The sequence below is a fragment of the Helobdella robusta genome (genome assembly GCF_000326865.2).
Source record: "Helobdella robusta unplaced genomic scaffold HELROscaffold_32, whole genome shotgun sequence".
NCBI classification, from domain to species: Eukaryota; Metazoa; Annelida; class Clitellata; order Rhynchobdellida; family Glossiphoniidae; genus Helobdella; species Helobdella robusta.
The window spans coordinates 1,270,651-1,284,893 of record NW_008704589.1 but is presented as its reverse complement, the minus strand read 5'-3'; the positions used below and the strand labels follow the sequence as shown (position 1 = coordinate 1,284,893).

At 31.4% G+C, this 14,243-nt stretch overlaps 2 protein-coding genes across 2 annotated transcripts; one reads left to right on the top strand and one right to left on the bottom strand.

Moving 5' to 3' along the window:
* Positions 1-1,838: 1,838 nt before the first annotated feature.
* On the bottom strand, positions 1,839-3,995 carry HELRODRAFT_175134 (hypothetical protein; the record flags this gene model as incomplete). Its single annotated transcript, XM_009022568.1, has 6 exons — positions 1,839-2,074; positions 2,591-2,687; positions 2,897-3,016; positions 3,418-3,507; positions 3,688-3,813; positions 3,960-3,995. 6 exons carry the CDS (start codon positions 3,993-3,995, stop codon positions 1,839-1,841), a joined length of 705 nt encoding a protein of 234 aa, XP_009020816.1.
* Positions 3,996-11,463: 7,468 nt separating this feature from the next.
* HELRODRAFT_175133 (hypothetical protein) lies at positions 11,464-13,716 on the top strand (the record flags this gene model as incomplete). Its single annotated transcript, XM_009022567.1, has 2 exons — positions 11,464-11,814; positions 13,651-13,716. 2 exons carry the CDS (start codon positions 11,464-11,466, stop codon positions 13,714-13,716), a joined length of 417 nt encoding a protein of 138 aa, XP_009020815.1.
* Between the last annotated feature and the right edge of the window lie 527 nt (positions 13,717-14,243).

Sequence of the window (14,243 nt, the reverse complement as noted above, 5' to 3'; positions counted from 1 at the left end):
AGATTGAAACTTTTAGAAATGGCTTGGTATGTGACGCTAGAGGATTAATGACAAAATGTTTAACGATTGACAAGCGTGCAGATGTATGTAGAAAGTGTTCGTTATGGGCACAGAAACGTAAAATGATATGAGTATATCAAAGTTTTTTTTTTAAATGTTTACGAAATACGCACATGCAAGCAATTCTATTTGTATGTGCAACAGCTAAACAGTTATAAAATTCATCTGAAAACATTAAAAAAATGAATACTTGCAATGATAATACTTTAAATTTTTTTTAAATTATTAATCAGAATAAGATCCTTTAATAAAAATAAAACATGAAAAAACCTTGAAAAAATTTGTTTACATTTAGGAGAAAAATGTATAAATGAAAAATTGAGGAGTGGATTAGCGTTGAGTTGTATGGAAATAATAAAACCTGGAGATGCGGATGTGCAACACACAAAAGTCGCAATGATGTCAGGGTTATAAAGATAAATTCTAATGATACTTTTCATTTAATAATGAAACATGATGCTGCTAAAGTAACCTTTTATATAGAGTCAATAATTTTTGTTGAAAATTAGTTCAGAGTGTGAATTTATTTTTTAAACAGTTTTTTGTATGAAGAATTGAAATGACATTATAGAAATAAACAAATGAATATGATAATTTTTTTTACTGTATTTATTTAGAGTGGCTGGTTGTTCTGAGTAGTAGTGTTTTGAATATGTCGTCAAAACACACACACACATACACACACACACACACACACACACAGACAAAAAACACACACAAGCCATGTGTACACTACTTAGGGTTGAGTAGTGTTAGGGTGTTATGAAGTACTTCCAACCTGGTATATGATTAAGCACCTGTAATGCAATGTTGCAAATGGTCTTACATAAATATTCTTTAAACGTACACACACACGCATGCACACAGACTTTTTCTCTCTCTCTCTCACACACACACACATACAGACAAACATAAAAACTTTATTTGAACTATAATATTTGGATTTTTTAGTCTTTTTTTCTTCCTTACAATCATTCTCAAGTTAGTAACAAATTGACGATGGTCATCATAATCATCACCGTTAACGTAATCCGTTTCTAAATAACGATTATAACTACGATGATGATGGTGCTGATAATGATGAAGAGGATGATGCAGATGATGATGACGCTCAGAGATTCTGAGAATGGAATTTATGCCGCTTAAACCACCCACGTCATGTTGAGCTTCTGGTGACGTGCAAAAATGGAAACCGGATGAAGTGTATGACACTTTTGAGTATCCACAACAACGGTGACGTCATCGTCGTTGTCATCACATCATCGTCATAATTAATGTCATCGCTAATATTAGCGTCATCATTAATGTCCTCCTTATCATTAGCCTAAGCATAATATTGCAGTTTGAGTTAATATTATCATCTTCTTCATCCCCTTCGTCATCATCTTCATCATCATCCTCGTCATCACCGTAATAATTACTTTTTCCTTATCATCTGATATCATCACAATTTATTATTTCCCTTCTCCCTATAATTCTTATCATTGTTATTGCTGGTAGTAGGCCTAATAGTGTATTGTTGTTATTATTTTTCGTATTATTTCTCTCATTCTTAATACAATGCTTATATTTTTTTGCACCGTAAATCCATCCATTATTTTCATTTCTACGTCTCTTTTATCCCCCCTTTAATTCCATTTTCAATTCTTATTATTATTGTTATTATTTGGTCATTATTATTGTAGTTGTTGTTAATGTTGTTGTTGTTTATGGCACTGGTGTTATTAATGCTATTATACATAGCTGTTGGTACTGAATTGTTGTTGCTGGTACTGCCGTTACTGTTTGGTAGTGCAGTGTTGTTGTTGCTTGTTGAGGCTATGAATGTAGTTGTTGATGCGTTTTTCAGTGATGTCGCAAAGGAAGTTGTAGTTTTGGTTGTTATAGTTGTTGTGGTTGTGGCTGTTGTAGTTGATGTCGTCGCTATTGTCGTCATCGTCATTTTTACAGGCTTTGGATAATCTGCGTGCTTGTTTCTCGTGGTATTTCATTGTTCTGAATATTGTTATTACTGCTAAGATAATGAAAATATTCGGTTATAAGGTATTGTTTTTGCTATTGGTTTTCATTATAATATTATTCATTACAATGTTAATTGCTGACATTTTTTTAAATTTTCAGTTGAGAAATGTTATTAATGTTAGTCAGAGTCATATTTTGAACGCGAGAATTATTTATTTAAAAAGCAATTACAGTTATTGAACGTTTATTTGAATGCCAGCGGTAGTGGAAACACTCAACTAATCCAAGTAACTGAGTAAATCAAATTTACAACTATGCATCAAACCTCGCTCTAAACCTCGCTTATATAGAACCTTATATAGCCCCTACGGTAGATTTTTAGCATGGATTCGATACCTTTTTACAATCTACTATGGTTTACAATAGAAATATTACAAATATAACAAAGATAACAGTTAGGATAACTAATATTATAATGCAATTTGATCATTTCGGCGGTTATAACATTATTATAACAATTTTAAATGAATAAAATATTTTAATTGAGATTTTTTAAACTTTTCTTTACCTTTGCACATTTCTCTTGCCATTTTGTTCAAGAAAGAATTGTCCTCAATTGGCTCACCAGAAATTTTAAAAACGGTAGAAACCAATTCAGATGGTTTCTGAGTAAATAATTTTTTTTATTTTTATCATTAGTATACCTCAAAGATATCGGTCAAAAACACGTTGCTGCCAGTAAATCAACGTATCAAATGTGATAGACGGAGATCGCTTTGCGTTTGAATCCGATCATTGCAACAACAGTGCCAGCACTTTAACCACTACACCATCGCTCCGCACAATAATATTAATTTCAATAAAATTATCTTACATCCATGACAGAAGATTCAGGCACTGTAATTTTTGCGGGCTCCATGGCTTTCGATCTGTTGAGGGGGCTTATGAAGCAGTTTGTCCCAATTTTCGAAGCTATTTTCGTCACTTTTATGTCCTGTAATTAAAAAAATCCATTAAAAAATGTTAATCATCTAAATTACTGAAACTCTCACTAAAATGAATATTTGCTAAAATTATTCAGTAAAGAATAATAATAAAAATTATTTCTAATTGAAATTTATACCACAACGTTAAGTGAAACATCGAAACTTTTTTCTCATCAATGAAATTATTTCAAAAGTTTATTATTTTTTCTACAGTATTTTACAGAGTTATCATCAATAAACAACACACATCGCATGTAAATACGCGTCAACCAGACGCATCACACAAGCATGGGGTAGGCGGAGGTCTCTTTACAATCGAACCCATTCACTAACAGAAGAAACAATGCCAGGCATTTTAACTATTACTCCATCACACCGCTAAAAATCTACACAAAAAACTTGTTCTGACTGTGTTGAAGTCGTTGACAATCCAGGCTTCCTGGTTGGCGTCTTGGACATGGTACTTGACGACATTCTCGATAGGGTCACTGCTCACAACCTGGGTGTGTCCATCCAATGCCGTCAATTTGAACTATTTGAGAAGGAGGACATTTTTTCAAATTATTTTATGATGAGAATTATTCTGTGAACATGAGTAACCATTTTATTTTTCAAAATAGTTGTGTAAAACGATTTTTACAGAAAATTATTTTTTATGGGAAACAAAAGCATCCCTCACCTCAATCATCTTGCTCTGGACACCGACGTAGGCAAGTATGCCGGCCACAGCGCATATTATCAAGATGACCAGCAGCACGAAGCTTACGATGACGCCCACCTTAAAATGCTTTCTTTCCGACAGTTTCTGCTTTTCAAATATTTATTTTCAACTAATATTCTAACAAAATTTTATTAATTTTATCTATTATGAAATAATTTTAATTTTTTTTCAAATTTATAAGGAAAAATACAAAAACATGCCGGAGCTTTAGGTTGCTCGACGATGACAACCGGCACTTCTTTGCTTGGTTCGAGTTTTGGCTTCATTTCTTTTTCATAAAGTTTTAAAACAAATTTCAACTTTGCATATTCTAAAAAATTAAATAATAATGAACAGTTTAAGAATTCGCATCTACTTATACCATTTCAAATTACATACACCAAAATTTTACGCTTCCTTCTTAGGTGAAGTACTATATTTTAATACTTTCTATATATATACATATATATATATATATGTTTGTGTGTGTCTGTGTGAGTGTGTGCGTCTGTGATTGTGTGTGTCTGTGTGTGTGTGTTTGTTCTTGTGTGATTTGAAAAAATGCGTTAGACATTTGTACCCGCTCGAATGGCACGACAAAGAAGCTCATTGTTTGGCAGCAACATGATTCAAGATTTAATTTTTTAAAATAAAATTTTTACACCAATAAAAATTAATAAATATATTTATTTTCAATATAATTAATGTTAATTAATTATATAATAACCAATAATCATTATAAACTATTTTTAATTTGACAGAGGCGAATTTATATATTAACCTTTAAAAATATTGTTTATGTAAGTATTCTTAATGTTCGTCCGTGTACGGACATGGCAGCGCTTTTGATTCTGCGCATTTTCGAAACAGTATAAATCAAAAAAAAACATCGAAGCTATGTCCAACTGACATTTTGATTCTTCAAAAGACTTGTTAAAAATGAAAAATAATAACAGATTAGTAATAATACTATGAACAATTTGGTATAACAAATATATAACAACGATAACAACAACATCAATAATAATGATAATCATATAAGCAACAGTAAAATATTTACCAAACATTTTATTGTATTTCTCAACAAAATGGAATTCATTTAAAAATATAATGATGCCATAAATTCAAGTCATTCATTCATTCACCAAAGTTTAAATTGCGCAGCTTTAATTTTATTTACAAGATACGGCACAGATAATGCTAGCTAACCACTAACCAGTGGCGGGTCGGAGTGTGAGGTTTTGCCATCTGATAAGTTTTGACTCAGATTTTGTTCGTTTTTCTATAATATGAAAAATTTAATTTTTGTTATGTGGCTCTTACAAACCATTTCCAACTTAGTTACAATTCATTTTTTTTTATCACACACACACACACACACATCACAGGCGCATGCACATATCCACACCGCACGACGTTCGCACGTGCACATTTGTAAGTGAGGTACACAACACACCACATAAGTGCACGTTTAATCAAGCAGAACTAAAAAAGTCACGTACGGATATCATATCTGTTCTCAATTATACTAAACAATTATATCATTTTTTATTTACAGTTATTCACGCACACATACAAACATACAAACACACTGTCACTCACAATTTCAAATGGAAGCCCGGGTAAAAATTTATAAAAACTGCAGTTTGGTTGCAACTATTAACACACATATAGTAATCTACAATAATTAGTTATATTATTTTTTTAGATAAACCAGAAAATTACTAAAATTTGTTTTTATTAAAATTCCTCATCATGTCAAGATCATTCCGTGAAAATATAAAAACAGCAGTACATTAAAGAAGTCTTGGAGAAGTTAGAAGCAGGCGGCATTAATTCACACAGTTGCATCCTACTTCGTTTCAATAGGACTCCGACACTTTCTACACAATTTTGTCAAATATTTCACTTTTACGAATCCGCAAAAATTTTTTTTGTGAACATTTTTAAACTAAGTCAAACAACTTTTCAATTTTTTCATGTCAGCTGTTACATACAGAATTCGTTTTCAAAATGTAAGGAATTTCAGGCATTTTTCAATTGAATAATTTTCTATCATGAGATTATTGAAGGTTGAAAATTTTAATAAAAACTCGATATTTCACACGTACGTGATTAAGCAGATACACAAACACACACACACATAAAAACACACATACATACACATGCATGCACTTACATATACACGCACACGCACGCAATCTCCATGAGAAGATAGATTGCATTACATGTTAATACAATTCATTTCACAGTCTTACATTGGGACACAGGGCGCTCTAGGATTAATATTATTACAATGCTGATACTTTTTCACACAGAAATGGACATCTCCTTTCCTCTTTCTTCTAACAAACAACTGATTCGTCACATGTGCTAATGTTGATTGAGTTTTCTACAATGCTACATGGCTTTCTTTCTCAAGTTACGCGTGTGTGTGTGTGTGTGTGTGTGTGTGTGAGGTTTGTGAATGTGTGTACATACATATGTGTGTTTGTACTTGTGTGTGTGTGTGAACGACTTCGCTGTTTTGAATGCTTATTACATGTACAATAAACTTTGTGCAACTTTGTTGACTCGTGAAATTGAAATTTTGCCGGAGCGCTGTTATTGCAATATTATTTCAATTTTTGTGCTCCGTTACATCGAGCAAATGAACTTTTACGATCTCCTCTCTAGACTGCTGCTGCTGCTGCTACTACTTGTCGTCGTCTGGTCTACTCTCTTTCATATGTTCGGTTGCAGTATTTCGTTTTTTCATCTTTTTAAAGTAAACATTTTTTAATAATTTGTTAGCATTACATTCGGGTTTTGTACTTCTTTTTTTATATAAAATCAGCATTTTTAACACAGAGTTGGGCTGTTCTTTTTATGATGATAAGTTCAAAACTATTCAAAATTATCGCAATAAACGATTTTAAAATATGTTGCCTTCAAGTGATTAACATTAAAAATATCTACAAGATAGTTTAGCATGTTATGAGCTTTTAATTTTTTGCATGATAACAATGATAAAGATGAAAATATTGTTCACTCATATGATGATGAATGTGATGTAAAAATAATTTTTAACACGCGCGTCTTCGAACAAAAAAAACTGCTATTATTTGAAAAAGTTGTAAAAATAAAAAAAAATTTGAAAATTATATAAAAATATTAAGCAAGAAAAATTAGTTGACTTTTCGCTATTGTTTGTTAATTGCAAATGCAACCGGAACTCGCCTGGAAAGAAAACCCTTAAAAGCACTCAAACCTTCATTCGTGTGCCTATTTAAGTATGTGTGTATGTGTGCTTCATATATATGTGTGTGTAATTGTGTGTGTGTGATGTATGTAGTATGTAGGAACATTGAACATTTGAATGTTTGTACCAGAGTGTTGCAGTATGATAAAAATTTGTTTGATTATTCGAGTGAAAAGTTCTTTGATTTTGGATTCCAATTCATAGAATGTTTAAGAAATTTTTTTCGCAATTTTAATTGAAGACCACGACCTTACATTTGAAGTAACATTGAAAACTGTTACTTGAGAAACCGATCACAAATAGTGATCTACTACGGAAAATTTATTTCAAATTCAATTTGCTCCCAAAGATTCAACTCAAGACCTTTCATAGCAAGTTTCATTGTGTTTTTTTTAATTTTCATATTTGTGGCAGCAATCATGATGTTGAAAATGAATTAACTTAAGTGATTATGATCAATCAATCAATCAATAAGTTTGTAAAGCGCTATTTCCGCAATGTTCAACAGCGCTTCTCAATGAATTTTGCAAACAGATGGGTCTTGAGATTCGCTGTAAACTTTGTAAGTGATGGAAAAGTATTTAGGGAAGGAGGTAGAGAGTTCCAGAGAAAGAAAACCAGAAAAAGCAAACGCGATTTAGTAAAAGAGTGTTTAACACGAGTTAAGAAGTGAGAACAAGAAGAACAATAATAACTCATTTGTGGCCATGTCACGATGTTAATGGCGTAAATGGTTAAAGTAATTATATGCAGTAATAAATATTAAAATATTTAGAATAATCTTCTCGATTACTTTAATATTTTTTTAAGTAAAATATACCCAACATTCTTTTGACATTCACCCATTGTCAATCGCCTCAAATGTTAAAGAGTACAGAAATTATAAATTTACTTGACAACATCTTCATCATCAACCTTGGAGAAAAAAAAGTTTCTTTCAAAAAATTTTAATGATTGTTAAGAAAAAATTTGGAAGAGTTAACAAGAATGAAGAAAAAATGTTTGACTTGAAAAATTTACTGGCAATTAATTAGCGTTGGCTGGATGGGAGAATGTAGTTTCATTGTTTATGTGTATGTATGCACAACCATCCATTTTGGTTCAAGCGTTCCTTTCTAATATAATTGTTAGTTTATTGCGTGTTATTTTAATTAATTAATTAATTAGTAAACTAATTAATTTCCCGAAATTTTTATTTATTCATTCAAACTTTTGTTCGTTTTTTCTTGGTTTGTAAGTCTTAGCATTTGTTCATTTATTCATTCATTCTTTTCTTCGTTCATTCATTTGTTCATTGATTGATTGTGTTAATCACTCACTCACTCACTCACTCACTCACTCACTCACTCACTCACTCACTCACTCACTCACTCACTCACTCACTCACTCACTCACTCACTCACTCACTCACTCACTCACTCACTCACTCATTCATTCATTCATTAATTTATTCGTTCGTTCGTTCATTCATTCATTCAATTCAATTCAATCGTGCATCTAACAAGCGAAACATCAATCCGAACATGCATACATCATAATATGCACCTCCCAAATATATTTCGTCTAAATTGATCTAGGCATTCTTATACAATACAATTTCTTTGTACAATGTTTGTATATCGTTTTTCTCTTGCTCGGTTAGATGATTTGATGTGTTGATGTTGATGTTATTGTAGTTGATGTTATTGATGTTTTTATTAATGTGGTTGATGTTTTTAATGTTGTTGTTAGTGTAGTTGATGTTATTAATGTTTTTGTTAGTGTAGTTGATGCTATTGATGTTGTTATTGTGGTTGATGTTATTGATTTTAATGTGTTCAATGTTAAGGTTGCACTGTTTTCATTGCTGATGTTGTTCTATTGTGCCATCTTCGTTGATGTCATCTATATTTTTTGTTGTTGTTGTTGTTGTTGTCTTTATGGTTATTAATGTATGGATTGTTGTGATAAATGATTGGGTTGGAGCTAACATGGTTTATGACTTCGTGTTGACAATGATTCAAGTTTGTCATTAACTATAATTATATAAAATAATAATATAAAAAAGAATAGTAACATCAATAAGAATAATAAAAACATCAATAAAATAAAAATATCAATAATGACAAAACTACTACTACTACTACTACTACTACTACTACTACTACTACTACTTCTACTACTACTATTACTATTACTACTACTACTACAACTACCACTACAACAACTACTATTACTACTACTACTACTACCACTACCACTACTACCACTACTACTACTACTACTACTTATACCACTAGTAGTATTGATAAGATCAATAATTGTAATAATAATAAGCGCAATAATAAGAATAACAAAAAAAAGTATTTTTTTATTATTACCGGTTTTGAGACACACGAAATATCGGCTTAGACATTTATAATGGAAGCAAACATGAAGTCTCGATGATGATGACGATGGTGATGATGATGGTGGTGATAACAATAAGAATAATAATAATAATATTTATTCTAAATGATAACGATTATGATAACGGTGGTTTCGGCGCTGATAGCGATGATGACGATGATGATGACGTTACGTCGTGAGTTTTGATGATAAGAATTGAAGATAAGGAAAATATTATACAACTGGAAATATATTATGACAATAATTACTTATAATTATTTATTATAATTGATTATAACAACAATATATAGATTTAGATATTCGAAATTTTATAAATAAAAATTCTGTTTCTGAAATTTCAAATACCCATGACATGCAGATCGTAGAAATTGCTTCCGAAAAGTCTCGACTATGAGTATAAAGGCGAGGTTGTAACGATGTGGAAGACAATGATGAGGATGGCAGTAACTGAAGTGATGATGCTAAAAATGATGATGATGATGTCGACGAAAATGGCGTCAACACTAGGTCTATTAATATATTAATTAATGACACTGCAGTCTGACTTATGACGTGACAAAGTGCGAAATCATATTCGTCGTCGCCATCCTTATAATCATTTTTTTTATCAATATCATTTTGCATATTATTAAATTGTTATAAATGCAGTGAATAATATTTTTGATAAGTGTTTTTTCTAAAATTTACTCCACAATTTTCACGATAAATTTCGATTAATTCTTAATGCGAGGTTATTTATCAGCTAAGTAACAGTTTTTGTTTTGAGGTTTTATGCAATGAAGTGTTTTAATTATTTACGAACGTCATTTTTACTGGCTTTTATTCTTTAAAATTATTTTTAATGTAGCTTAATATCAGTTTGCGTGAATCTGGAATAATTCTTAATTGCATTTTTATGATTTATTTTGCGTTATTAAAGCAGTTTTAAATTTATTTTCTTATATTTAAATTTGTGACTAAAAACAATTTGTAATTTTTGCAGTACTTGCGAGCACAAAAAACAATACAACCAGCACCACCACCATGTTTCGATCATTTGGAAGAACTCCCAGAATGCAAAAATGAACAAACATCACCAACATTATTTTGCAAACAACAACAACAACAACGCTAATAGCAAGCAATGTTATCGCTATTGCTTTAATGAAACAAAAACAAATCCAACATAAATAACAAGAGCAGAAAGTAACAACAGCATCAAGTCGTCATCATCATCATCATCACAACAATAACAACCACAACAGCATCATCATCACAACAACAACATCAACATCATCATCAATACAACAACAACCACAACATCATCATCACAACAACAACATTAACATCATTAGCACAACAACAACAACAAGAGGGACATCATTATCATCGCCACTTCATTGGAACCAACACTGTCCCAAGAGATTGCCTGCCGCGTCTAATAAAATTACAGAAATGAGAACAGGGAAAAATAATAAAACGCCAACAATTTGTAATTAAGCGACGACGACAACATTAACAACAACAACAACCACGGCTAATCAAGTGCATCATTTACATTAATAACACTAACATGATGATATTAAAACAACAGCAACATTTAACTACAACTGCAACACATTGAATATACCAACAACAACGAACAAGGTAACAACAACACACATAACAACAACGAAACAATGTAATAAAAACATCAACAACAACACAAACCATTAATGACATCAACTAAAACAACATCAACACCACTAATAACGATATCAACAACAACAACAAAAACAACTTAATTATGTCTAAACACCTACGTAGCTAATAAGACAACATTCCTATTCCAAACAATTGCCATCCTAGCAAGTTTAATGACGTCTACCTACATATAGCGCTAATAACATTGGCATGATTAACAGGCAAGATTTAATATTACAGACGCTACATGTGTGTTAATATTTACATCATTAAATAGAACCTTGAATAAATAATAAATTTTTAACATGACGCTAACTGTGATTTCAATTTTTAAATGAAAAATTAACCATAGATATATGAGTTGAATGAAATTGTTAATTGAGCATAACAAACAGTAACACAAAAACTACATGAAGATGTCAGTCTTTAAACTCATTGAAATCTGATTAGCCGAAATTTTGAAAATGGTTGGAAAAGGCAAAACAGCATTCACAACTCTCACCCCTTCCGATTCAAACCACGTGATGCATTCATCGTTACGTCATCAATTACGCCACCAGCCACATCAACCACAACAGCAGCTGCAGCAGCAGCAACAACAACAAGTTCAAAATCGAGAAGAATCGAATGCCAGTTCAATGCAATATTCGTCGTTCGCTTGCCCACGCTGTTCCGAGAATAAAGATTTATGGAAAACCAACAAAAAAATTTCAAAAAGTAGCTGTCGGAAATATATCTATGGTTTTCTGTTCGTTGCCATGCCAACCTTTTTTTGGATACTTTTGACTGTTTATCTCTTCACAGCTTGCAAGCAGGTCAGTACATTTTGTGTTCTTTGCTTTTTCGTTATTGATATTATTGATGTTGTTGACGTTGTTGATGTTGCTGGTTGGTTTGTTGTTGTTGTTGTTGTTGTTGTCGTTGATGTTGTTGGTTATGCGTTTGTATCACACCGACAACAAAGCAGCTCTTATCGTTATTACACATTTTTTTTTCAATGTAGTTTGGTAAGAGAAAATATTAATAATATTATTATTCACGAATATTATTAATATTATTATTCATGAATATTAATAATATTATTATTCATGAATATTAATAATATTATTATTGACAAACATATGCGACGGTGAACTTAAAAAAATGAAAAAATTATCAAAAGCAACAAAAACAGCTGTAAAAATTACCATGCATTTACATCAACAATAAAAAAATAAACAAAACAATAAAAATAGCAATAGCAATATTAATAATAATAACAATAAAAATAATAATATAAGCGGAGCCATCCAGCACCAGCCCTACTTACTTGAAAATGCCAATAAAAGGATGATTATTCCAAATGATTCACTCAGAGTTTGACAGCTATGCTCTTGTTTGAACAGACTTCACGCACGTTTTATATTTCTGTTTGGGTTTTTATTTTCATCATATCACTGTATTACTATCTTAGCACTTGTTACTTACTAGCAAGTAAAATGAAACAGGGTTGATGTTATTTGGTAGAGGTGTTTAAGAATTATTGATATTATGTGATGTTTCTATGTGTATGTAATGTGCAAGTGCGTTTTTGTAGTTATGATTGTAAGTATTTTAAAAGTATCATATTAAGAGAATTAGTTAGTTTCGCGGTGAAAGTTACAATATAACACGATTCTATTAGCAAGCATATAAATTTTGTTTTAACATTATTATAGAAAATTGAAACGTTTAAACGATATAACTAATGAATAGAAGTATTTAGTTTGAAGTCGTTTAGCTAATCTTACCTTTCAAATCAAACGGCGAACAACTTTTTTTTCTTTTAGAACAAGTCTTTGCCGAAATAATTCAAAGAAATCAAGAAAAAAAAAGAAAAATAAGTAAGAAAAATAACCTGCATGCGATGCCAAACCGCTGGTCAATAATTTTGCACTGCCCTCCATAAAAAATTATTGGAATCATGTTCGAGCAGTAGAGAAGCGGTTGCAGTAGTAGCATGAAAATTTATGAGTCTCCCAAGCTAGGTCTCCTGCCTGTCAATGAGTTGTCGTTCATTCTTCTGCTCGTTCGTTTGTTCGTTCGTTCGTTTGTTCGTTCGTTTCTAAGTCTGTTCGTTTGTGGCAGTACGTGATGTGAAGTTACCAGTTTCCTACGTTAGCTTGCTCACTTTCTTATTTAATTGTTACATTGTATGGCAGTTTTCGTCCAATTAACATTCCTGGTAATGTGGCACTGCCTAACGCTGTTTGATTTTGAGTGAATGAAAATATAAAAAGTAAAAAAAAGGGGCCAAATAAAAATAAATGAATAACTTAATAATTAGAAAAACAAATAATATTAAATATGTGCTTGCGTGTGTATGTGTGTGTGTGCACTTGTGTTAAATGTAAACCCTTTCATGATTAATACAAACTCTCTCATTTTCATTTAGCGGAATCATTTTCAATTTTCAATTTCAACTAAGTTTTTAGAATTTTTCTGGAAATATTTAACAATTCTGTTCATTTAAAAAATTGTTTGCTTATGCCTAAAAACAATCCGGTTATTAAAAGAGGAAATTACTACAGATAAGTTGACGGGGGCAGTTAAAGTTTTTCGGTCACATCATGCGGAAGGAAAAAACATTCGTGAAGTCCTTGGGTCACTTGTTGAATATCACCACATTTCAGCAACTACAAAATGTTAAAGATCGGGTTTTGTGGAGGTCGATGGTCGTCAGTGTCCTGAAAGGATAAGGCACGAGAAAGAAATATGAAGAAAGTTCGTTTTAAATCTCTTTTACCATCTCGTTAAAACATAAACGTGCTTGAAATTTTGTTTCAATAATAATTTTGCAGTTAAATAAAAACGTTATATTTAAATAAATAATTAATATTTTAAAACATTTTTCACAATAGTCTCCTATACATGATTGGTTGAAGCTGTCGTATGGTATGTTAATTGTTTTCAGTATTTGACTGGTTTAGTTTAATTAAGCAACTCTTGATCTGTTGAGTAGCATAGGTATAGTCAGTAAAGGTTATCTCAAGTTTGTGTGACAAACTTTCGTTCAGCTTTCACAAAGTAATCAATGAAGTTTTGCTAATCCAAAATAAAAGAGAACCAGATAGACATGCCACGCGATACTTGTTAAACATTATGCAAGTTATTCCGCCACAATAAAACGACAAAGTTCCAAGAACGTCAAACTTCAAATAAAAAATGTTTTTTTTACACCTCTTTTAAAGTCAGTCCCCTAACTTGGGAATGACAGCATAAATAT